The 26,332-nt window shown below is 40.8% G+C and overlaps 1 protein-coding gene across 3 annotated transcripts in view; it reads left to right on the top strand.

Moving 5' to 3' along the window:
- Positions 1-26,332, top strand: part of LOC139614423 (calsyntenin-2-like) — a 267,128-nt gene that overhangs the window by 199,759 nt on the left and 41,037 nt on the right. For all 3 annotated transcript variants that reach the window (XM_071471679.1, XM_071471678.1, XM_071471680.1), the window contains 3 exons: positions 8,111-8,296; positions 10,120-10,377; positions 11,868-11,989. In XM_071471679.1, the coding sequence (XP_071327780.1) occupies positions 8,111-8,296; positions 10,120-10,377; positions 11,868-11,989 (566 nt within the window). The remainder of the gene's footprint in view (positions 1-8,110; positions 8,297-10,119; positions 10,378-11,867; positions 11,990-26,332) is intronic.

Below are 26,332 nucleotides of genomic sequence, written 5' to 3'. Positions count from 1 at the left end.
TGCATCTGAGTTTCCCCTACAAACACAGAACGCCTGAAACAACATCTATATGTCAGTTTAACACTCATATGTTGGTGATTCGGTCAGAGTCTAGTGGGAAGATTATGAAAACTATAACATAGTTTTGGTTCTTTATAAATCATCATATAGTGTTTGCTGTTTACCTATTTTGGGCCAATCTAAGCATCCATGTTTGTAGAAACATCAGAAAACATATTGTGATGATATCTGGTCTCTGCCATAGCTTTTTGAACCGGACCCTCCTGAGATCAGTGGCTGTGCGAAGGAGCCACTGAAGAATAACTTCCACCTTTCAGCAGCTGGTTCTGACTCCATCTCCAGCTGTGAGCCTCTCTGAACTCTAACTCTTATAAATCAAACCATTGGAAGCAGCTTTACTGCAAATACCACAGTGCGGTTTGGTGCAGAATCCAGTTCACACAAATAAAGCTGTCTGAATTATAACACAAAAGCATTTAAGGTTTCAGTATCCCTCAGCGCAAGCATACTAAGATACACAGACAAGTGTCATCCAAACATTTCAAGGTAAAAGTGTTTATACCTGTTGCAAATCTGCATATTAAGACAGGAAAAATGCTTTTATCACAGAAAAACCCAGTCTTCTAGAAATTATATTTACATGCAACTAATTTGCATCATTTTGCTGCGACACATGATAGGTAGGGGTAAGGTAGGGAAAGAGTGTGCACTTTGTTCACCCACCACGTCCTGACATCTCTGCTGCCTTTAATAAATGTAACATTTCATTCATTGTCTCTGAACACAATCCAGCCAGCAATTACGTTCCCAGTGTAATTGTGAGGACAGTTTAGCTGTATCTGAAGATAATTTCCAGGAGACAGGGCTGCACAGAGAGAGGAGGGCATAACCTGATGATTCACATTAATGGAGCTAATGGCACACACTGTGGCGTTGCACTTGGTTGCACCATAGACTGTATATAAAAAGGGTTGCACACACAAAAAAAGTTCAGGTCCTGCGTACTTAAATCACAGAGCCAATCGATCTATAGTGCTGTCGGCTTCAGTAAGGTCTACGAATTGTCAGATGCAGCCAGAGAGGAGAGGGTTTGAAACACTGTTTGATGATCTCACGCACACCAACAGCACGTGACTTTTATGCTGATTTATTTACTTTAAATAGCTCTTGGCACCTCTTAAAATAAACAGTTGGAAAAGCAGAATGGAGGCTGCGGTGAAGTGTTTACTGCTCACTTTATCAAGTATAAGTCTTTTTTTTGTGTGTTTGCACATTTGTGTTGATGCAAATTAGGTTGCACAATCCAAATCTAGAAATCGGAATCTTTTTACACAACACTGAGTACTATTTTGATCACCTCTTTATCAAGGGGGACTCGACTTATCAAACACTGGTGTAACTAATACCATTAATGATTGACTATTCAGATGTTCCAGTTTCAAACCCTGTTTTGAGCATATTGACTCAGTGCGATGGCTCCCTGAGATAATGTTTTCATTTTCACCTGTGCTTTTTCTATACTCTGACCAGTCAAATTGTGTCTTGCAGTCCTATTGCAAACACAAGAGAAGTTGGCAAAGATACATAATGCTAGTTCATGTTTAAACTGACATCAAATTCCAAAGTCTGTCCATAGTTGGTGTAACAGCTGGCTCTTATCAATAACACTATTCTTAACTTGGTTCTATGGTCCTTCCCCTTCAGTTAAATAATTAATAGCCATCATACACTGTGACTGTGTAGCCACAGTGTAAGATGGTGCATCCATTGCCTCATGTTGCAAGAGGCAGTCACTCGAGTACCATGTTCATTATATAGATACTGTAGAGAAAAATGAAGATGCTTCAATTAAAGCCAACTTTAAGATCATAATCCTGTTGACGAGAGCACATTCATCATTTTTATTTTATTCATGTGCAGGTTACAACCAAGCAAAACTTGTTCACTTATTCACTTATTCATTTTTTGCCATTGTTGTTGTTGTGGTTTTGTTTTTTTTTTTCGTCACAGCCCCAGTGAGGAGTTTGTACTTCTGCGCTGGTGAGCCAGCTCCACATGGTCGTTTTCATGTCTGCCTGGCTTCCACTGCCTCTCGTCTTTCTCTCATATTCACAAAGAGAGGAACTCTTGGGCTCACTGTGTGAGTTCTGTTCAGTGTACTGCAGGCAAGCACACAACTCAATAGAGACCAAATAGCTTCCTATTAAACCCACACTGCTTGTAAGAGAGCTGGGCTTTGGTGTGAGCCTGTGTTCTGAGTTATTGTGCGCGTGCATCAGCAGCAAGTGTATGTGTGAGGATGTGTGTGGTGGATGCATTTGTACTTGTGTCTGTCTGTCTGTCTGTCTGTAGGAATCAGAATCACAAAGTGCAAGTGCTTTTTGTCAGATTTTTTGGATGCAAGCCTCTATGCCTGCATGTATTCACTCTGTTTGTACTGTCCGTGAGCTCATGCTGCACCTGTGAGTGATAGCGTCACCAGCTGCGATGTCCTACAGAGACTCTTAAATAGGAATAAATTATTTAGCAGGGACACAAACGCAGCTCAGCGGGATTACAGGAACCACTGCTTCATACATGAAAGCAGGGCTCACAATAAACCCTGTAATGATGGCTGAGTGTGCATGTGCACATACAGACAATTTTCCACAGTAACGATGCAGAACCAGTAGGAACCTGTCAGTCAACAGATTCAGCATTACTGTGCAGTGATGTTGAATGCAGCTAGAAATCACAGGCACACCCAGATTATTCTTATCATCATTTTAATAACATCATGACATTTAGCCACGATTACAATAGCATAAAAAAAAAACATGATATTTACTAAGAAAATAATATACAACACGTGATCTGAGTAACTGAAAAGGAAACTGTGCCCTTAAAAATCAAAGTAATTATTTACTTACAATACTACAATATAAAAAAAAATACCACAATACAAGTAAATGTACTGCATTGTTATTAAAAGCACCAAAAATAAAATTATTATAACTGGTGCATTAATGTGTTAGTAGCATTTTTATGTTGAAGCCAGTGGAGGTGACACTACTATGAACTACTTTATATACAGATTGATACTATGGATACTATTGTGTAATCAATAGTGCACCATATGTTATTATCTGATCACATGATTTGTATGGAACATCTGGAGTATAAAGTGGCTTAAGGTTAATATATATATATATATATATATATATATATATACATAAAGTCCTACTTAAATACAGCACTTGAGCCAATGTACGTTTACACTCTTCCCCTGCAATCTTCAACCTTGAAATGTATTTATTCCCTGTGTTATGAAAGGCTTTTACTCTCAGAGTGTGAGAGAGATTAAATAAAACAGTCCATAAAGAAAATGTCTATAAAGCACGAGCCTGTTTAACACACACGGAGGCAACATGAATATGATGCCATTATATCAAACAGTCATAAACTGGTGAAAGGCTGAAGTGCCAATAGAGCAGAACAATTCATTATGGTAGTCTGCATGAAAGAAAGAAAATCTCTGCCTCTGCAACATAACAGCAAGTCAAAATATAGGTGCTAGAAAATCAATACTGTGCAGCAAGACATTGTGTTATTTCATAAAAGAACGCAGACTTTTTGTGGAAAGTATTTGTGGCTAAGTTCATTTATAACCACTTGCAAGAGAAGTGCACCAGTGCTTCAAAACTACGGCAGGGAGAAGGATGGTGATAGAGGTCAGGATTTTTTTTTTCTTTTCAAAGCATCAATAAAAGGTGTCATTATCAAAGATGTGGCACAGAGTCAAGATATAGATGTGCGTCTTTGTTTTCTCCGTGTAGACACACCTCAGAACAATCCTCTGGGTTTTTGTCAATGAACCTTTTCCATCACATTGCTGCAGTGTTTTACATTGTTAAAGATAAATGCCACTGCCAAATATTTATCAATGAAATGAGGCTGTTTGTATGAGCCTTACCTAAACCGAAGCTATGAAACAGAGAAACAGTTTTTACTTTGTGGTGAGTGCATCGCTGCTCATTTTCTTTTCTTTTTTGTTAACAGCTCATATTCATACTTCAGCGCTTTCACACTGTTTCAACACCCGCAAACTCATGTAAACATGGAGAGGAGTCATGTCTCAAAAAGAAATGTGTCATCTGGTTTGAAAGAACATCTGCTGGCTGGTCTCATGATTTGTTTTCATGATATCCTGCAGCCACAGTCCTAGTGACTCATTTGCCTTCTGACCGATGACTCCATTCCTCATTATATTTGAGGCAGTGCTCTTCACGCCCTCTGTTTACGTTCATCATGGCTTCTGTCACAGTGAGGTCACTCCAGTGTTGAACTGGGCCCATTACCCAGTGTTTTACAGTAAACCTTAATGGGCACTGCGTAATGGGCATCAGTGTGGTATGACAAGGTGTGGTACTCAGTGCACTCATCTTTTGCACTTAATGATACGTGAGGAACATTTGAGAGCAGTTTAAAGTACCACAATATCTAACATTACTGGAGGGGTAAGACATGTTGTTGTGTTGTGTTTCTGGCCACTTAAAATATATTACAGTTTCTCTTTTTGCTCTGTTTTTGGTCTCCACCAGCTCCTGACAGAAATATCTGGTTAAGCTGTTAAATGCTCCACTGTGTTCACTAACTAGTCTCTAACTGTGCCTGAATGTTACATGGTGCAGAGCAGGCTACAGCCAGAGCAGGAGGCATTACGCTTTTGATGTCTCAGTAACACCTTGAGGGAAGTTCTTCACATTTGGCACAAAGATTCACTGAAACTCAAGTATGACCTGATTAGATTTTGGTGGTCATGGTCACAGTGACCTCACATTCTTGTGAATATGATATATCAGGAACCCCCAGAGGGAATTTCATTACTTGTGACACAAACATTCACTTGGACTCAGGGATAAAGTGATTAGAATTTTGTGGTCAAAGGTCAAAGGTTACTGTGACCTCCCAAAGCACATTTTTGCCCATAACTCACAATTTCATACATTAATCATGACACAATTTTACACAAATGTCTAATAGGATAAAATGATGAAGTGGTGACATTTTTATAACCTAATGGTCAAAGGTCAACCTCACTGTGACATCATAATGTTGTGGCCATTATTCAATGCTATAACTCAGGAAGGGGAGATTGTGACCATGTTTTCTGTAATGTGGCTGGTTGGTAGATGCATCATTCAACAGCTGCATGGAAATGATGCCATGAGTGCTGTTACGGACCTGACAGCTAAACAAAGAACTCACTGTAAGGTTCATCACCATGAGGGACCCCTCTCACTTTGTCACGTTGTCATTTGATGTAAGAATATCAATTGAAACCAATCAAAGTAAAATAGAAGCTCACAGTGTATGGGTTCGGACTGGCTCTAGTTTAAGTGTAGCAACAGAATCTCACTGATAATCAGTTTCGCATGTTCTGGCTTTTTAATGCTCTGAGCTCTTTACCCCTCCAGCAATGTTAGACATTCAGAGGTAATGACAGGGCAAAGTAATTATTCCCTATAACACGCAATGGCCACCTGGAAATAAACAGTGTCAAGCAGGCCAACTGGCGACATCAAAAAAAGCTGCTCTATTGGGATATGAATATGGAAATTGAATCGTCTATCATTCTGACAGGATGTATCCATATGTCTGAAGCTACTGGGATTAGTGAACGGATGCTGGTCACTGCCCCCTCCAGACAAATAAACTCCACTCCATGAGATTAAAAACTATTAAAAGGTGATGAGAGTACAATCCTCTTAATCTCTCCTCAGAGTCACCACCATTTACTATCCCTCATGTTTATCCAATGCTCTCTTACCCATAAACCTTTATCATCCACTTCCACAATCAACCCAGTCCTTCCTCCCATATCTATATGCACACTATGTCCTCAACCCATTACCCCTCATTTATCCTTCCACTTCCCCACCAGTCCTTCCCATGCATCCTTAACCAGGCTCTGCCCCATCTACACCACACCTCCCTCTGTGGACATGGAGCCAACCAGGCGGTGTTCCAGCCAAGTCCTCAGGTCATTTGATTCCCAGTTGTCCGTGGAGTACGTTATTAACATAGCATGTGCTATGCACCCTCTTTGTCCTGAATCTGAAAGCTGCAGCATCACTCTCTTACTGAGCATGGCTTAGTAACAAAGGCCAGAAAGAGTATTCAGCAAACTGCCACTTGATGAAATAGTGAACTATTGCTTCATTGCAACTATTGCTTCATTGCTGCATTCATTTTGAGCATTAGGCAAATTCCAATGACGGAGGATTTTGGATAAGAATGTTCTAGCACTTACACTGCATTTTACATTACTTGCAGTACATCTGATTTTACAGGGAAACTGACATATTGTGCAAAGGAACAGTGTAACCTTCAATGAAATGTGCTTATTTACTTTCTTGCAGAGAGTTACCTCAAAAGATCAACACAACTTTGTATTAAACACACCAATCTACCTACCTTCACTGCTGATGTAACCCTCTAAGGGCACTACAGGAAAGGGTGATATATAAAGGAGTGATTAACAGATGAGAGGACATAGCTTTGCATACAGTGCATACAGTAACTGCATGCAAAATAAATGTGTGTGACAGAGGGCTACAGAAATATACAAATCAGCAGAGCCTTTTGTGGTTGTATCCTGTTTTTTTGCACTCATGAATGCGCTTTTGTTCTCGTTAACCGCGCACCAACGTTTGTGCCTATACTCATCACAGCAACTGACAATCCCATAGTAACAGTGCTTCAGCAGCCCACAGTAATCGTAGTCTGGCAGAGGTAAATCAACTACAAAACAGATGCAGTGTGTGTGTGTGTTTGAGCACTATGTGGTAAGTGTGTGAGGAAGCGAATGTGGCAGATTTAACAGGTCAGTGAGCAGCAAAGAGCCGTTCCTCTTCCTCCTCTTCTCCAGGCAGCTCGGTTTCATGCTTGTGCCTCCAGCTCCTGCGTGATAGCTAAAGAGATAGAAGGATAGGCACATAGGAATTGCACTAGCAGCACTGATAGGATAGCATGGTTGAGAACTGGATGCTCAGTTAAAGGCTTCACATTGTATGGAGTGTCTTTTGATAGTAAAGCAGGTCTAGGTTCTATATTAATACTGTGAAAAGTATGAAAACATTCAGTCCACAGAGAAATGCACACAGCCTGTATTCAGAAACTGAGCCATAAAATGAGCCATCAACACTTCTAGAACTTTGTGATGTCACAACAAAGCTGTCGCTACTTTCATCCATGCCCCATGCCCCGCCCACCTGGACCCACCATCCAACCTTGTAGGATCTGGTTTCTCTGAATGTTTATCTGAAATCAGCTATATCTTTATTTGATTGCTCAGAACAGTTGTGACTGACCTGTTGTTACTAGAGTTCCCGGGAGAAGTCTGACAAAGGAGATGTTAAACTACATTGAGGTGGTTTTTGGTTCTTAAAACTACAAATATATCTTCTTATGGAGATCAACACTTCAAATAAAACACTGGAAAAGTGTTAAAATATGGGACATTTGAATTTGAGGTGGGATAGTTTGCTTGGTTTCATACAGCTATGAAGGACTTTTTAAACTCGAGTAATGAGTGAGATTGGCTCACTGTAAAAAAAATCATAAAAACAATAAAGAGTCAGTTTAATTTTGCAGTGCAGACAAACACAAATTCACACCACAAAGGGTAGAAAAGCGAAAACATCACTGCTGCACCACATAATAGCCTGCCCAGACAGAAAATACAATTCATGGCTGACAGGACAGACAGTGACAGCATAATGACTACTGCTGCTAATGCAGGTACTGCACTGCACTCCAACAGCAATGCAGCAATTTTATTAGCTGGACACATTCTGCCAGAAGGATATTGAGTTGTGATGCCAGAAATATTAGTGTCAGTGAAAAATAGGGAATGGAGTTTTTTTTATTTTTATGGTAGCCTAAATGGACAAAATGAGGCAAGACATGAGCAGTAACAAAGCCTGCAAGTAGGGTTGTGACAATCAGATATGATTTCAGATAATAATCTGCCGCCAGTTGGCGTTTCCACTCTGACGAGCAGACTCCACAGTTCAGCCTATTCTCTCTGCCATCCTCACACTATCAATCCATCTCCCTTTTTTCCCAGGTTGGAATAAACGAGTAGACTATGAGCCTGGAACAGGCAGTAAGCAGCTGTTTCCTAAGATGCACCTGGAGACCTGTGATGGGCTGCTGTCATCGGTGAGGACCACAGTGGAGCTGCAGACCAGCCACATCGGGAAGGGCTGCGACAGGGAGACCTACTCTGAGAAATCTCTACAGAAACTCTGTGGTGGGTTTTGCAAGAAAAAAAAGGATATTTCTGTTGTGATTGAATACCATAATCGTTCTTGTGTGACCATACTGATAAACAGTTTAGACTGAGAGTGCATATCTGGCATGTAGCGGCACATGAGAGTTGGACCTGTGGCTATTTGCATGGTGGTGGATATGTAGAATATACAGTAGATGGCTGATCAAAGGTGACTTCTGACTGAGGCGGCAAACTGAAAGTTAATGCATTAAATTAGAAGTAAGCTGCAGCTAAAAGCATCAGTTGAATCCACGGTCTGAGCACCAGGGTCAGACGGGGCCTGAGGTGACTTTCTCTGTCATTTTCAAAGCAACATCTGAAAGCTCTCAGTCTGTGTTGCCTTCTCATCTCCACTGGTGTCCCTGGTAAACCCCTGTGCTAAATGAAGGCACCAGAATTGCAACTTAAAGCTGTGTCACTAATGATGTGACAGAGCGAGGGCATTAGCCGCCCCAGATGCTGCCACGCTTTCTCCTCAGTGACTGATGAGCAGCCAAGCTGCCGTGTCGGTGCCCAGAGCACCAACAAAGCAGCCAAGCCTACCCACTCCCCACTCCCCACCCACACCGCACCGCCAGCAGGGGGGCTGGAGTCATCATCTTTGACTAACGGCCTTCACAAGCCCCATTCCATCTCATCTGAATGCATAACATCCCCTCCCTGCCTCCCCAGGCTCCCAGTCCATGCATGGTTTACCACTAAAGAGCTCTTTTCAGGTACCTCATAATCATTATCTGATAGCGAATAGAATAAATTGTAATTGCTTTTTTAAAGCGCAATCAATTTGAGATAATGTACAAAGACATCGGGCAAAAAAAAGGCTGCAACTGTGTCCTGGAGAAGTCGATGCGTATTTATTTACTGGGGGAATCTAATTACTGGAGTCACATTGGCATGAGGTAGAGAAAAACAGAGCTTTAAAGACGGGGCAAAATCATCAACTAATGTGCTAATGTTGTGTTATTAGCAGGAACGAACAGATGCACGCTGCAATTGTTTGCCTGGACAAGGGAGACATGGTGAATTCTGACATTGCCCATTTTTTTCTCGGAATGGCGTGTTTTCCATGCTGCTTTGATTTATCACCATCCGTAAGCTGTTTTAAATGATTTATAAATGTGGTTTAAACACATGAAAAGCATTTTTCACTGTCACCCAGTGGCAAAGATCGATCGGTAAGGGCATGTCAAACATATCAAGGAGCAAGGTGAGCAATGTGGCCAAAATAACGTTAGTCAAGGTGACAGTTTGAACACACAGATCGCTCAGGACACAGCAGATTGAGGTTACTGTGTCAAAAGAATGATGGAGCTGCTTTTAAAGGGAAGAGGAGAAAGGGAACGAGATGAGTCAGTGCAAGCAGTAATGATTAGTGTGTTTTGTCAGGACATATAGGGATTGCATAACAGAAGTGTCAGCTCTAAACAATTCATGTGATCGGCTGAGTCACATGGGGCACTATATTCTTCCCACCAACTCCTGGCTGTGCCTTTTCTCTTTGTGTTACCATAGCACTCGATCAATATGTCCTCTCTGTCTCCATGAAGGCACATTTTAGTGTTGAGCTATGTTCTGAATTTGTGAATGGTGACTCACATCTCTTTCCTTTTGAAAGTCAGTTTCATTTGCCATGAATCAATAGCCACATCCTCTATCCATCTCGGCCCATTGATTACATATTAAGCCCCACCATCTGCCTTACTCATAAGTAATCATAGCCAAGGTTAGGGCAATATACATCGCATATCTGCACTGATTGTTATTGACACATCTTCTGTCGCACCTCTTATTTGTGACCCCAGGGGCCTCCTCGGGCAGCACCGACCTTCTCCCCGCCCCCAGCGCTGCCACCAACTGGACGGCTTCCTTGGTGACCGACAGCGGGAGGGACAGCGACTTGATCTTCAGGTTTGACGGTCATCAAGCGGCAAAAATCCCAGACTGGGTGGTACCCCAGAATCTGACAGACCAGTTCACCATAGCAACGTGGATGAAGCATGGGCCCAGTCCTGGACTCAGAGCTGAGAAGGAGACGCTACTCTGTAACTCCGACAAGACTGGTGCGTAGCAGCCTTTACAAGCACTGTGGCTCATTTTTAGTTGATCCCTGATGCCGGAAATACTCACTAGAGCTCCAATTCTGTATTAATCCCCATCTGAAAATAGTCCCCAACAAATCCACTATTTACTTGATTTTGAGTAACATTTGCTAAAAACTACAGTGCCCAGCAAGGAAGAGTAGTGAACTACATGTAACTAAACTTCTACCTTAACTACATTTTGCAGTAGCTTGCTGGTAGTTCAACTACACTGGGCCATAAGAGGAAAGGAATGATTTTTATATTTATTTTACCATGGCTTTACCATTGCTTCCCTATATGAATCATAGGCATACCCAGGCAGTGCATTTGTCAGGCAGTCCACACCACACCACACACTGGACCTTTGTATAGTGTCTGTGCGAAAGCTAAGAGCAGGCATTGCTCAATCGTGACACAGCTGCAACGTCATCATGGATAAACCTTAATGAGCCGTGGTTTATGTTCATGATGACGTAGCATCTTGCAATCTTTCAATAATCTCTATTTAGTGTCATTTTTTGCACACGTCACTTTTTTGTATTATATTTTGTTATAATTTCATATTTTTTATCAATTTTTGCAAAGTAGTTTGAACTATTTTTTCAACATAGCTTTAGTCTACCAAACTTGATCCGTCCCTTGGGTATTGTTGTTATAGTTCAACTTCTTCTGCTGGGAAGTAATTGGTAGCTTGCAAAGTTATGCTGTCAAAGTAGCTTCCCCAGTAATGAAATTTACTGTTTGCTTTTTAAAATTTAGTTTTTTTGTAATTTAAAGCACAATGCCCAGGCGGCAATTTGTCTTTGTTTTTGTTTGTTTTTTTGACAATTTGTTTTTTCTGACAATAAAAAACATGAACAAGATTTTGATCTGCTTTTGCATCTGATTTGATCAGCGTTTCTCATATGAGCCTGTGGTTTGATCAGAGTGATTAACACCACACACCTCTAATCAAGTGAGAGGATTAGCTGATCCCAGCCAAGCCTCTGATTTGGGATTTTTATACACCTTACAAGGATGGTCAACTGACTGGAGCCCTGGCGCATCACCAAAAATCTGTTAGCAACAGGAAGTCAGTTATTTTCCAACTGCATCTCACTGCATGATACAGATGTATTAGCTACACCTCCACACAATGACAGGACAAGTGGATCAGTAAAGGCCGACAGAATACCTTCTTATTGACAACAAATTCCATGTAAAGACCGTAACCAACATCCTACTGAAAAGCCTAGTCTGTCAAAGCCTCTTACAGTTTATTTCTCTCAGTGCTAGCTAACAATGTATAGCATAACTGATGCTAGAAAATATCTGTATATAAACATGCACAGGAAAACATTCCCACATTTAACCTAATGTTATGGCCTATTAAATCCTAATGATGGAAAATGGTGTTAAGGTAGCTTCATTTTTAGTTTTTCTTTCTTTCTTTCTCTCTCTCTCTCTCTCTCTCTCTCTCTCTCCCACAGAGATGAACCGTCATCACTACTCGCTGTACGTCCATAATTGCCGCCTGGTGTTTCTGCTGAGGAGAGACTTCACACAGGTGGACACATTCAGACCGGCCGAGTTCCACTGGAAACTGGAGCAGGTGAGAAACTAATGATAGGAAGCGTGCGGCAGAGAGGAAAACCTGTTTCCTGAGTGACCTCAGTTATTACGTCAGTTCACCTTTGTGGATTTGATAAATAGGTTATGAGCCAATCTCTGGATTAAACATCCACTGGGATTTTTTCTTCTTGGTTGAATCTATGTTAGTCTGTATCTTACACTAATACTGCAAGACTCCTGGTCCACAGTTATGTGTCTTTTTTGTGTGTGTACACAGTGACTTGTATGCTTTTCTACTTAGTGCCTGGTTGCACTAAAATTCCTTCTCAAATGCAGAAAAAAAGCTGAATAACTTCAATTAACCCCAATTAATTTGGGGGACTCTTGTATCACTCTACTTAATAACCATGAAGTTTTTAATGACTTTAGTGGCTTTTCAATAAATATTTAGAGTAGTTTTCGGGGGAATTTTTTTTTCTTTCTCTTCCGACCCATTTCAATGCCTCACACATAGTATAAAGATTTCTCCAAGGGATCAAATATATCTAGAGATAAAACACAGTGTTGTCTGGCATGGGATAAGAATTGGAAATAATTGCAGCCATGGTTTCCGGAGGCTTTTTTGGTACAGAAATGTATATGTAGGACAAGACTGGAAATGAAAAGAAAAACACGCCCAAAACTGGACCTTGAGTTTGCTCCACATGTTAAAATGTGCAATTTTGAGGACTCAGATTTTATATTTGATTAAAACTCAATGACATCTAAGAGTAAGTTTCATACAAGATACAATCTGTCATCATTGTATGTCATACAACTCGAATAAACAGGAATAGGAAACAGAGAAAGGAACGTGCTCGCTCCGTGGACATGTGTGTATGTCTGCGTGTGAATGTGTGTAAGACAGCAGCTGTCTGTTGATCCAGGATCCTGTCTTAAAGTCAGACAGGTCACCTCAACCCACAAGACATTTGATTTGAGGGAAAAACACACAGCTGTGCCTGTTCCAGCAGATGCAGCACCCAGGGCCAGTTTGATGTGACACCTCACTGGACTCGATCGTGGGGGAGAGCATGAAAGAGGTCGTTTGTATTTTCTAGACACATTTCCATGACTTTTTGTGGGTGAAATATACACAGCAGATCTGAGATTAATCTCATAACAAGCCAGAATCAAACTCATCAGTTCTCTGTTTAAGGCTCATTTCTGCAACAATTGCACGAGGACTAAGTGCTTTTCTAGTTCCAACGCAGTCATAGGTTGTCTCTCCAGCTGATTGCATCACATCAACTGCAGGACTCACATTCTCCCATTTAATCTTTCATTCATGTTGAAGCAATAATTCAAGCTCATTAAAACAATATTTTAGGACCAAGCCCTTAAGTATTTTGATCATGCAGCTGGTGAAAAATAAGGTGTGTCAAATTAAGTTGACTACAGCTGTTATTTCAATGTCAGACAAGTATTTAGAAAGATAGTATCAGACTTTAATATTGTGTGTCAGCAGATACACAATATTAAAAGACTTGGATGGGGACGCGAACAGGACATCACTAGTTCACTGACTGTTTTATTTAATAAGAGAGCATGCTCAGGGGTGCGTTCCGGGAACTTGGACTCATGACCTGAGTATTTTTTAAATCCTGGATGCAGCCTTTTAGCATTTGGAATGTGTAATTTAGCTTGTTAGCAGGGGAAAAACAGCCCATTTAATGTTTTTGTTTTAAAGCAATCCCTCTACTGTCCTGCAAAATGCTTCCTTAATGCGTACACATCTGCATCCAGTTTTGTGGCCAGCAGAAGCTTTTTATTATTTTATTCTTTTGCAGTGACTTCACTTTGTCATGAAATGGACTTTGATGACACTTCTTTAAGCTGGTTTCCTGCTTTGGCACATTGAGTTTGTAGAATAGGTTGAAAGTTTGACAGGTCTTGGTGGTTAAAATAGAGATTTAGGTGTTAAGTTAATTCATAGCCTTGACTTCTTGTCTTCGACTTGATGTTTTTTCTCCTTCATCATTCAGGTGATAACAGTTTCTGAGGACTACTGCAGTGAGTGGTGCTGGCAGTGCGTACATCTTCAAAACAGGCAGCACAATAGTTAACTGTAGTTTCCTGAGCACTTTCTAAATCTCCTCTCTTTTTATATCCTCTTTTTCATCTTCCTCCTTCTTGTTAATCGTTGTCTCTTAAACTGCGGGGCATGAAAGGAAACTTTCATTAAGCCGCTATCTCCCCTTTGCCTTGTCACCACTTCCTCCTTGTCTGCTAATGCCTTTTAAACAAAATGAACTTCTGAATACCTCCAGCCCAGAAAACTCCTCCACAGAAGAACCTACTCCTCTCCTTACATTGGTTTATCACAGAAGTGATAATTAATTTACAATCCAATCAGGCATTACGAGCCACTGTATAATGACTGGAACGGGGACAAAAGATAGATGCAGATATTAGTTTTACCTGCTGAAAAAAAGGGAGTGCTATCTCTTAATAACAGCCGCAGTACTTCAAGGCAGTGTGGCTTTATGTGTGTTGGCCTATTGTGTGCAGTGGATTCAGTATTTTTAAGCTTTGCTGTCTGTTCTGTGTTCAATGGTGAGCGAGATGGCCTGAGGTTTTTTATTGGCTTCATTGAAGAGCTTTGCATTGAGCTTGTATTGAACATGTCTTTTGTGCACTGTTTCATACTCTTTAAATGCAGAGTTTCATTCAAGCATCTCAAAGAAGGAGACTGTCAATTTCTGACGTGTTTTCTGCAGGAGCCAGTGTTGATTGAGCGTCTGCGTGTGTTAGAACTATGTAGAAAACTGGATTGGGTGTGCGCTGTCTGAAAAATTACCTCTAGCACACGCAGGTTATAATAAAGAGAATGACTGCCTCTCTCGTATACCCCCCTCCTCCCCCGAGCCTCAAACTGAAGTGACTGATCAAATCAAAAGTAGTCTGGAAGTTTATTACTGAACAAAGTCATGTCAGGTTGTGTAGGAAGATGCCTTTGTGTGGGTGTAAGTTTGTGTGGTTTCTAAAAGGACGAGAAATGAACAATGTAAGAATAATACAGTACAAACTATTCTATAAAATTAGCATTGCCACAAGGTGGAACTATGAGACACATCAATACTAGATAAGAACCAGGAAACCACTTATTCATCAAAGCAGGATGAACTGTTCCTGCTATGCAACTCACACACAAAATAGAAATAAGATAGAAACACGGCCAGTACAACAAATTTGAATGTACAGCCATAAAAACAGCATGTAACATGCTACAAGCTTTCAAGTGCAAATCATGGAAAAATGGACATTGAATGTATTAAATTAACAACCAGTCTTCCAACCTGAACAACCACACAGGTCGTGTTTTTCAACCTTCAAAAATCCCTCTGCTCATTCAAGAGCGTAGTCCAAGGTCATCGGCACTCAGACGTAGTTGATGTACAGGAGACAGACAGCTAGTAAGTTGGTTCGAAATGTTGCTTTGCATGCTATGCTGCTAGTTAGCCTGCAATGTCCTCCTATTTTAACAAAATATATTCTAGGCTACACTTCACCAACTCACCTGGAACACCTACAATCTCAGACACCTTTGTCCATGAATCTTTTTGTTTTATTTTTATTTAAGTCCTTGCAAGCAAACAGGTTCATGTGGTAAAGGATGTGGAAACGTGCCACTGCAATAATCACTTTCTCCTCCATTGTGCTTGGGAACAAATGCTCAATGGGAGCAAAAGTTTATACAGTTGTGTTCTTTAGAGTTCTCTAGAATGGAGCACTTTTACATTTCAACTGGTTGCCACTAAACCACATCATAGCTCATTACCAGGTTGACCTTTTCTGACGCCCACGCAGCTCAAGATGTGCCACCAATGGGCATGCTGTTGCTCGCTAACAATAGGTGTTGGCTCACATAAGAAATAAATGACGTCCGGTCACTTTGACGCTCTCACTGCTTTCCATCAGAACATACAGCAAAGTGAGTGCAACCTCAATGAAGCAGTGACGATTTCACTGGCCAACGTCATTCCTGGAATTCTGGAATTGGTTGGTGAATTTTGACAGGGTCATTTCACAAAAATCAGAGAGTGAAAGCAGAAATCTGAGAGTCTGAGAGACTCAAACGGACTCAAACTGAGGCAAAACTTTTGTGTATCTGAGTGCAGACAAACAGTTTTGAGCAGGAGCTGAGAAATATTACATTTGAGCAGGGACTATTTGAGAGAGGGGGCAGGGTGCTGAGGGAACGCAGTGAAGAAATAATGCTCTCCAAAGGAAAGACTGCACTCTTAATTGAAGATGGGAAAGAAACTCTATATTTTTCTGTCATGTTCCACTCTTCTGTGGTTCATGAAATGCTGGTGGGAAACATGTTTGGCCCATTAGGACCATAAAAGATAGCATTTCTGTTTGAGGCTGGCAAATCTTAGTTGTCAGGGGCGTTTCACTGCATCCATGTTTCTGTAGAGCTTTATTATGTGCCCCACGCAGACAGATAAATGGAAATGCGGGGAGTACAGTTAGAACAAAGCCTGCACCGTTTCCTCATCTGACGGGGCGGAGGGATTTCGGCAAAAAAGAGAAAATCAATGAGAAGTCACCTTGAGCCTTTCAGTTGGAAAAGAACGGGGGAAAAAATGACTGAGATAATTGAGATCTAAATGATGTTTCCATCAGGAGTCTAATTTGATTGTGGAAGTGACATCATTACCTTCGGCTAACCCATGGAAAACACTTTTTTTTTTTGAAAGAAGCAATCAAACAAACACCGATGGGGGCTTTTTCTGATTTCACAGTGGTCAGTGGGAGATAGGAGAATTAATCAGGTAGTGTGGTATATATATGACAGGTTTAGCTTGTGTGTTCTGAATGGACTCAAAAAGGTTAAGCAAAGGAGACAGCGACACTATGAGTGAATGTTCACATAGACTGGCCTGTGGTTGCTTCATATGTACTGCAATGCCTTTTAGAAAGGCCTGTGTTAAATCAGTGGCACAGCATGTGTTCTGGGTAATTCTACCATCACCAGTCTGTGTATAAGAGTCAGAATACTGTCGCAGTTCCAGGGGCGGAGTGGTGTAAGTCCAACACCAGGGTGGATAGTTTGCAATTGAATTGGGTAAAAACTTCACAGACTCTCTGCATGTAGTTGATGGCATGTGGAGCAGTGAGAGGTGTTTATGGGAACAGGAAGAGGCTTCACTCAAAGGCAGGAATATATACTGAACAAAAATATAAATACTTGTTTTTGCTTTAATTTTTCATGAGTTGAAATAAAAGATCTAAGAGTTTTTCTACACAGAGAGAGAGAGGGTTTGTGTCTCTTGTCTTAAATTTTGTTCACAAATGTGTTTAAATCCATGTTAGTGAGCACTTCTCCATTTCCAAGATAATCCGTCCACCTGACAGGTGTGGAATATCAAGATGCTGATCACACAGCATGATTACTGCACAGGTGAGGTGTGCCCTGGGCTGGTCACAATAAAAGGCCACTCTAAAATGTGCAGTTTTATTTTGAAAAAAAGGCGTTTGTCAGGCACTGAACTAAGGAGTTCAGTGCTTCATAAATGCATTTTTTTCTAAATGAAAACTGCACATTTTAGAGTGCTCTTCATCTTCATTTTGATATGCCAGACCTAACAACACAGATTTAAACACATTTATGAACCAGATTTAAGAGACCCTGTCTGTGTGCTCAGTCTTAGATCTTTTATATCAGCGAATGAAAAAAACAAGTGTTGCATTTATATTTTTGTTCAGTCTACATGTTCACCAACAGACTTTGCACTTATTAGCCACACTTAATTAGTTTCTGCAAAACAGCAATAAAAAAAAAAATCCTAACACTTACTTTGAAACTAGAGGAGCTGGATTACTAACAGGGAAAACTTGGCAACTGCCTGGGGCCAACAGGGAGCTCAACCCTGGAAATTTCTAATATTGGATTCAATGGCTGTGTGCTCATACAGTAAACCAACATTAATTTCGTAATAATATAATTTGTTTGATCATCCATAATTGGGACTATAAATATATTTAATTGTAAATTGTAAATTATTGTAAAAATAATACAACTTATAATAACCTTTGCATGTGAACTGTATTTCTGTGGTTCTGAAAAGGGCTGCTGTACTCTTTCCTTAAAAACCAAAAATCCAGAAACTGATCAGAGATTAATCTCACCACTCCAACTGCACACAGTGTGTCCTCTGTGAGTAAGAGCAAAAGCCTAAAGTCCAAATTGTCCCTTTAAGTTTGAATATTTTAGTTTCCCAGCTGCATGAATTGAGACACGAAGGAACTTGAAGATCATGGACCTCAGCACCATCCTGTGAAAGTAAATTTCAAAAGGTTTTTATATGCTCCCTTCCCCATCTCCATGCTGTGTGTGGGTGTAAAAGCTAAAGCGCATATTTCAAAGTGTGCGCTCACATCCACTGTGCTTATGAACAATGCCATAATGTCCCCTCAGTCATGACAATAAAAGATGGAGAACCGCATGTTTTTTTTTGTTGTTTTTTTTTGAGCCACTTGGCACGATCTGCCCACACAGTTGCCTCGTAACAGGTCCAGGCTTATTTTTGAAATGAATATCTCCTGAGCACAACCCAAACGCTGAGCATCTGGCATTTTCAAATTGCTGATGTGCTGCTGTTGACTACTGTCATCAGAATCTGCTTGTTAGTAAACTATGGGATGTTTAGGGACTGCTCTGCCTGACGAGCTTATGAAATGATGTTGTTTTTACTCTAAAGTCGGGGGGGGGGGGGGGGTTGTTTGCAAGAAACGGAGGTCCACACAACATCTGTCTCGATAAGAGAAGAGAGAGACCCTGGTAGTGAAGACACACATCTGGAAGTCTCTCAGGACCAGACCTGATACTGAGCACACACCAGCACCACAGGCATTCTGCACCAGATTAGTATGCAAATGAGGGTGATCCACAAACACAGCATCACACAGATGAGTGAAATAAGCAGCATGGTGTTACACATTTTTAAATTAAACATTTAGCCGAATGATTTACAATAAATCCACAATGGCTTAAAAAAAAAAAAATCACCATTTGTCTTGCGTCTGTGTTTTCTTAATCCTTCTCATCCGTAAACATCGAGCAACAGTAGTGCCCCAGTTAATAAAGAACAAAGAGGCTCATTTTTTCCTCCGTGTACGAGCTTAACAGCTGACAGATATATTTTAGATTTCCATATTTTAGACAAATCCTAAAGCTTGTGTCCAGCATTAACAGAGAAGAGTGCAAAAAAACCCCTGATCTTTTAGCAGGTCTCTCTGTCTTCTCTGTTCCTATTTTACCTTTTTTTCTGCAACACACACACACACACACACACTCTCTCTCTCTCTCTCTCTCTCTCTCTCTCTCTCTCTCTCTCTCTCTCTCTCTCCTCATGGGAGGGTCTGTGTTGAATGATAGATGACTCTTACTAAAGAGCCCGCTAAATTTAGAGCTCTGCTGCACCACTGGGCTCCAAAGTACATGATGGACACACACACACACACACACACTCTCAGGTTTTTCAAGGGTCATCCTGACTATCTGTTTGAAGTGCAGGAAGACTTTTGCCTCATACAGTTTCAACCCTGATTCTAGTCTTGACAGTCCACCTGAGCCTCACAGGTATTTTTCAGGTATTAAGCTCCCACAGATGTTTTTGTATGTGTGTGTGTGTGTGTGTGTGTGTGTGTGTGTGTGTGTTCTGAGTCATCACCTAGCTGTGGGTCAGGACTAGGATCTCACTGTTTACTCAGCTCAGGGCTATGATGTCACCGCTTCTCTCACAAATGCTGTGACCACTGTCCAGCTGCGCCTGAAGAGCGAGAGGGGAGACTTACATCAGCCTTTACACATGATCGTCCACACCACTCTACCTGTAAAATTGCACCGAGTGGAGTGGGCAGTTCTTCTCTGTGCAAATCCCTCTGAATACAGTCCAGTCCATCCTCTCCATGGTCCTCACACTGCAGATATTCACACTGAAACAGAGTAGTAGCCATCCCTGGATTTCAGCTATTGATTGGTCAGTCATGCAAAATAGCCTTGTTTGTATTCAGGTGGAGGATCTTATAGACAGCAGGAATCAATAAGCACGGAAAGATGAAATGACAGAGAAGGAGGACAGAGCCAGTGAGACAACAGAAAAAAGGGGAGAGAAAAGACAGGTGGAAGGGACAACGATCGAAGGAGACAAATATGGAGCTAAAGGCTACAAAGGGAAAACTGTCAGAAATGGCCTCTGGTCTGGACAAACAGATGCCAGTATTTAACAGCTGAAAGAAACAGTAGATATCTCTCAAACACAATCTGTGCTAGATTTGAGTAATAATTAAATAATAATTCCATAAGCCTAATTGACGCAGGCAGGTTTTGTGGTTGTGATCCTCTCAGAATAATTCCACTCATTCATCACAGACACTATCTCATCATCCTCTGCCGGAGCGTCTCTCAACCTGTGCTATCACAGTCTGCATCTCAAATGAAATCAGCTTTTATTACAAACAGATTTTTCCCAAACTCCGTTCTCCCTGGAGAATATTATAGCTCCACTTTATGAGAGTGGGGAGCGAAATACTATAGATCTTAGATTGGTGGAAATGCTGGAGAGGCCACTGAATGAATGGGTTGCTTTTATTACTTTGCCTGACTGTGACCGTGTGTGTGTGTGTGTGTGTGTGTGTTATGCAAGTTCAAACTTCACAAGAGATAACTCAAAGTTTAATTCACACAGATTGAAATGAGCTACTTCACATTCAATTCTTCCATTTTTTTTAATGAGCTATCCATTCATCCCCACCAATCACTGCCACATTACTGTGAATTGCTATAGAGAGATTACAGAGATTACATTCAAATACCAAGAAAACACAATGTCAGCATATATTTGAATAAATCAGGACAACTCAAAACAGATCAGTTTACAAATGTAATTCAGCTCTATATACATTTTATTGTGCAGAAAGTGAAATAAAGAGGCAGTAAAGGTCAACTGTAGACACACTGCATGAAACAATGTATGCATCAGTTTAAAAAGAAAGTGTCTACATTCAAGCCAAGTGACAAGTTCATGTTGATTCTTTAAGTCATTAGCAACAGGTTAAAGTCAAGTTTGACAAGTGCAAGTAAAGTCCAGAGCCATTTGAAACAAATTCAAGTTAAATCTGGTTGTGACAAGTTCATGTCAAGTCTCAAATGCTTTGTGACAGGTTAAAGTGTCAAGTCTTAAGTCTTTCTGAGAAGTTGAGGCTAGTCCTTCAAGGAAGGCTCAAGTCATTTAAGTCCTGAGTACTCTGTAACAAATTCAAGTCTCAAGTCCTTCATGAAAAGTTAAAGTTTAGTCTCAAGTCATTTTTGATATGTCATCGTCAAGTCATTTGAGACAAGTCCAAGTGAAGCCTCAAGTCCTTTTGTGACTCGCTCTGTGTGACAAGTGCAAGTCAGGTCTCAACTCCCTCTAGACAAGTAAAAAACACTTGAGATAAGTTTGATAACAGGAAATATTAAGTCACATTTCAAGTCCTTATGGACAAGACAAGTCTTTCAAGTTTTCCAGATTGCCAACCTTTTATCAACATGGCATTTATCCATTAAAAACCTTGAGTCTTCATTAGTGTTTTTAGTCGGACTTGAGTCCAAGTCTCAGATCTAAATCTCTCATATGTGGTAATTGTGAATGTGGAAATGGTGCAGATGTGAATGTTTGTGTAAGTGGATATGAAAGGTGTGCAAAATTATAATTGTATATGTCCATTGAGTAGTAGTACTGATTAGTGTGTAGGTCTTTGTGTGTATCATCAAACCAGAGTTTGATATCACTTTGTGGTAAATTGGAGCACAAAAGCCAAATAAAGGAAAATAACAGCACAGTAAAAACTGCTGTTCTGTGCCATTCATCATATTAATCTGGAGAAAATGGGTTCACTGAATCCCCTCTTCTCCCAGCCAATCTCTCCTTTTACCCTTCACCCTCTCCACCCTCTTACTTTCTTTGGGTTTCTTTTTTTTTTTCCTTTTTCCACCGATTTGTCTTACTTTCTGACCAAATAACACACTCCAAACTCTCCTCCCAGACTTTCTGCCTTCCCAGAAAGTTTTTTAAGAGGGAAAATTTATGTGCAGTGCAGCTCTCACTTCTGACTGGCTAAAGTACTTCCTGAATTGAGGGTGGCTGTCAGAATCTACGGTGAAGATTTATTGCGCACATCCCACCCTCACCTTAAGTGTGGTAAGAGAAAAAAAGGGGTGAGAAAGAGAGAACTGAAGAGGAGATAGAGATGGAGAGGCGGATGAATAAGTGAGCCGAGAAGAGGGCTGGTAAATTTGCCGTAGGAGTATCGGCAGTGCACATGTCGTCAGGCTTTAGGTAATCAAGAGGAGGCGTGTGATGGATGTGGTGTGGCACTAGACGAGATGGCACAATGCCCCCCCCCCCCCAGTATGTCTCCTTTCACCGCTCTGCTAAAAGTCTGTGGCAACTTTCACCACTGCTTGGTTTGTACTGACAGTTTAAGCCTCTGGGACCACGCTTAACTTTTTTTTTTTTTTCTTGCTGAGGTTGCTGTTGTTTCACAATCTCCTCTCACTCTCTCTCTTTCTCTCAACGTTCATCCACCTTACCTCAGTGTCACAGTCTTTTACTTCATTGTGATATCTGCTGCTGTATTCAAAGTAGCTTGTACAGATATAAGGTATCCACCAGGAGACAGTGAATCACTGTGTCTGCCAGACGGATGCAACAAACAAATCCAGCATTGTGCATGAATTAATAATGAGTGCAGGCCTTACTGGGAAAATTGCACTTTTACCTCCTACATACTATGATTACAGCACTTGAACACTGCCTTCCACCAGTGTTCACCAGCATAGGCATGAAAATCACAAGACAACACAGACTTTTCTTCAGAACTTAACAAACTTATTGGATAATTCTCAGCGTATGAGCCCAGGCTGTTTTTACAGCAGATATTTCCCTGTGCAGATGTCACCTTGTTCTGAAATGGTTAACATGCAAAAATCTGCAAAGATTTAAACAAAAATGTACAAATAAATGTTTGCCATGTTGTGCAATTATCAAAAGTGAAGACTATACTCTCACCAAGCATTTTATAAGGAACACTACACTAATAATGGGTCGAGCCTCCCTCAGTTCTTCATTGCATGGATTCAATAAGGCCACTGAAGTTCACTGAACTCACTGTTGTATTCATGAAACCAGTTTTAGACTACTTTCGTTTTAGAAGATGGTAAACTGTGCCATAAATGGAGGCACATGGTCAGCAACAATACTCAGACAGGCTGTGACATTCAAACCATTATTGATTGGTATTAAGGGTCCAAAGGGACTGCTGGTACAAGGCAGGTTGGGTCCATGGATTCATGCTGTTGATGCCAGATTTTGACCCTGCTGCTGCAGATCTGTCGCTCAGTGGATGTTTTTCTGTTTTTGGCATCATGCTGAGTAAAGCCAAGATTGTTGTGTGTGAAAATCCCAGGAGATCAGCAGTTTCAGAAGCACTCAAATCAGCTTGTCTGATACCAACCATCATCAAAGAGATCACATTTATCGCCCCTCTGCATGATTGCATGCGTTATGCTGCTGCCACATGATTGGCTGACTTGATAAGTGCCATGGCACTGCGCAGACTTTCTCCAACCAGTGGAGCCAAAACCACAAAGGAAGTGACCTAAAGCGGGTCTGACCTACTTAGCCTCTCTATAAAATCACATTTACTCAAATAGAAAACGTCTTATTTTCATTGTATTTTTTCATTTTGCACTGTCCCAACCATTCAAGAGTACATTTGAAAACAAAATTAACATTTCTATCACCCATTTTGTTGTGCACAGCCAGAAGGTGACAATGTCCCACAACACCCACACCCTCTATACACACACCTGCAGCACTTCACTTCAGCCTGTGTCTTTGTTGTTGCACAACGAGCAGAAAGAACTTTTTGTTGTCTTTCTTCTATCAAATAGACTTTTTCCAAGGTGGGGAGGCTAAACATGCCAAGCCATGCTGTGGTAAGAGTGTTTTATTTTCTGCTGCTCTGTACAGAAAGGTCAAGTTGTTTACAACGTTGGGGATGTGCTGGTCACAAACCACAACAAAAGCTTGTCGCTTTCAGCCCTTTTGGAGTCAGTGTGGCTGTTTCTGTTTGTTCTAATCCTCCCTGCTATATTTAAAACAGATCTGCTGACCAAATAGCACAGAATATGTCCATGTCTGGTTGATTAGACCTGGTTTTATTGAAGAATAGTTCTGCTAATGAAGCTAATTTAACAAACACATTGCATTTCCTACAAGTTTTTGCTGGTTCCCTGGTGGAAACCTTTTAATGTGAAGCAGCATCAGTTTGCAGCAACAGTAACTTAACACAGCTTGCAGAACCGGGACCCATGGAAAAACCCAAAAACATCACATAAGTATCTCCTTTTGGGTAATATTTCGGGTTATTTCACATGGGTTGTGTGAGGTTCTTATCTATAGTCAGTGTATTTCCTGCAGTAGATTCAGATCAGCGTGCTCCCAGTTCAGAGAAGCAGTCGGGAGCACTGGCACAGAAGCTGCATGAGCGATGAGCTGCTGTGGACGGGGTCATCCGCAAAAACGTTTTTTAGCCACTTCAAAAAATGCCACAGAAAAAAGCTGATACTAGTTGAGGTGTATGTTTTATTTTGAGTATTTTCGCTGCTCTATCTTGCCGCCAAACAGCACTTTCCTTTGGAACTACAGTTTGTGAACCGTTAAACCATAATTACCACGCACAAGCACAACTGCAGCGTGCACTGTATTACTCCACGTAGTTGAAAAAGATGTAGATATAGAAAGGGCTGTTTGAGGGCAAGATAAAGCTGCAATAATATTAAAAACAAAGCATAAACCTACTGATATTCGTTTTATTTCTTTGAGTATTTTTTTAAGCGGCTAAAACACATTTTTGCAGATGGCCCCATCTGTTCCAATCAGAATCTACAGCAGCTAATACAATGACGAAAAAAAACTACCTCACACAAACCCACATCAGATAACCCAAACTATCACTTTAAGACAAAGAAAATAAAGCCAGGTAGCTCATATTTATTAGTATGCCGAGAGATTTCCCACCAGGCATGTAACATTCCTGGACGTTTTTTTTTACTGGCTAAACAGCATCATTTAACCCAAACATAGCCACCATTTTGATTGTATTGCTTTAATTGTAGCCTATAGGTGTGATTAATCTGAGTACTCCCTCCAGGCTCTCAACCTTCACGGCCCCAGTTAAACCTCTGCACATACGGTACACAAAGTCAAGCCCCTGGTGCCAGTGTGAGACTTTAGTGCACTCCTTTTCCACACCAACTGCTATTGCAGTCAGCTAAGAGGATTTCTCTCTGAATTGAATTTAAAGTACTATAATAAATGTTGCAGCATATTTGGATTTTTATATTAGGACTGGAGAATAAAACGAGAAGAGGGTAAGAGAGAGGGAGATAATAAAAGGACGAACATTTGGTTCATATAGTCTACCTCCATCCCAGCCACCCAGCCACAATATAAGCCCAGAGCACTGCCTGTTTACAGCATCAGAATTAGTTCTCAAACACTAGATACAGATACGGACAGTGGTAACTCACAGCTGAAGCTACAGCTCAGTGAGACTTTGTGGGGCAGCTGCAGAGACGCTCAGCTGAGTTTCAGACTGGGGTGAAATGAGGTAATGACAGTTTCTGTAACTGGATATACTCTGTTTGCTAACAAACCAAAAGCTAAATACTTTAGGGACCCTTATGTGGGCCAAAGTGTTCCCAAAACTAGCACTAGGAAATTATGGAGGAAAATATGTTTCTGCAAGTATGTCTTTTTTTTTTTAGACAGCTCGACAGTTAAAGGAAAAGGACTGTGTGTCTGTTAACAGACTGACGGTGAGGAGTTTAGTGTGTCAGACACAAACCACAGTTAGTAAGTAAAATAACCTTTTTTATATTCGTGTTTTTGATCAGTATCTTTTGTTTTCTGTGTTTTTATGTTGGCTTGAAAGTGTCCTGCTGGGTTTGTCTATTTACTTTATTTGTTCTCTTCTGATCATCTTAGCACTTTTGCTCCTTTGTTGTTCCTTGTTTTCAATAGACTTTTTTCTACTGATAGGAAATTAAAAAGCAAACATGCAAGTCAGATAGATAACTCACTGTTCTACCTGAGCCCCTGACAAGCATTTAGAGGGAATTAGAAATCTGCTACAACTGAGCATGTAGACGGACCTGGGCAGGAAACGCCGAGACTTTCAGATAACTTTAACCTCAGGGTTAAAGTCTGACACCATTGAAAATATACTGAATTCGCTATTAGCAGTTCATGTTCAGTGTACCCATGGACATACAGACAAATATCAA

This window comes from Trachinotus anak, unplaced genomic scaffold (assembly GCF_046630095.1).
Source record: "Trachinotus anak isolate AG129_WGS33_773 ecotype Australia unplaced genomic scaffold, CSIRO_AGI_Tana_v1 ptg000034l, whole genome shotgun sequence".
Classification (NCBI taxonomy): domain Eukaryota; kingdom Metazoa; phylum Chordata; class Actinopteri; order Carangiformes; family Carangidae; genus Trachinotus; species Trachinotus anak.
The sequence above is the reverse complement of the archived record's forward strand: the minus strand, read 5'-3'. Positions and strand labels throughout refer to the sequence as shown.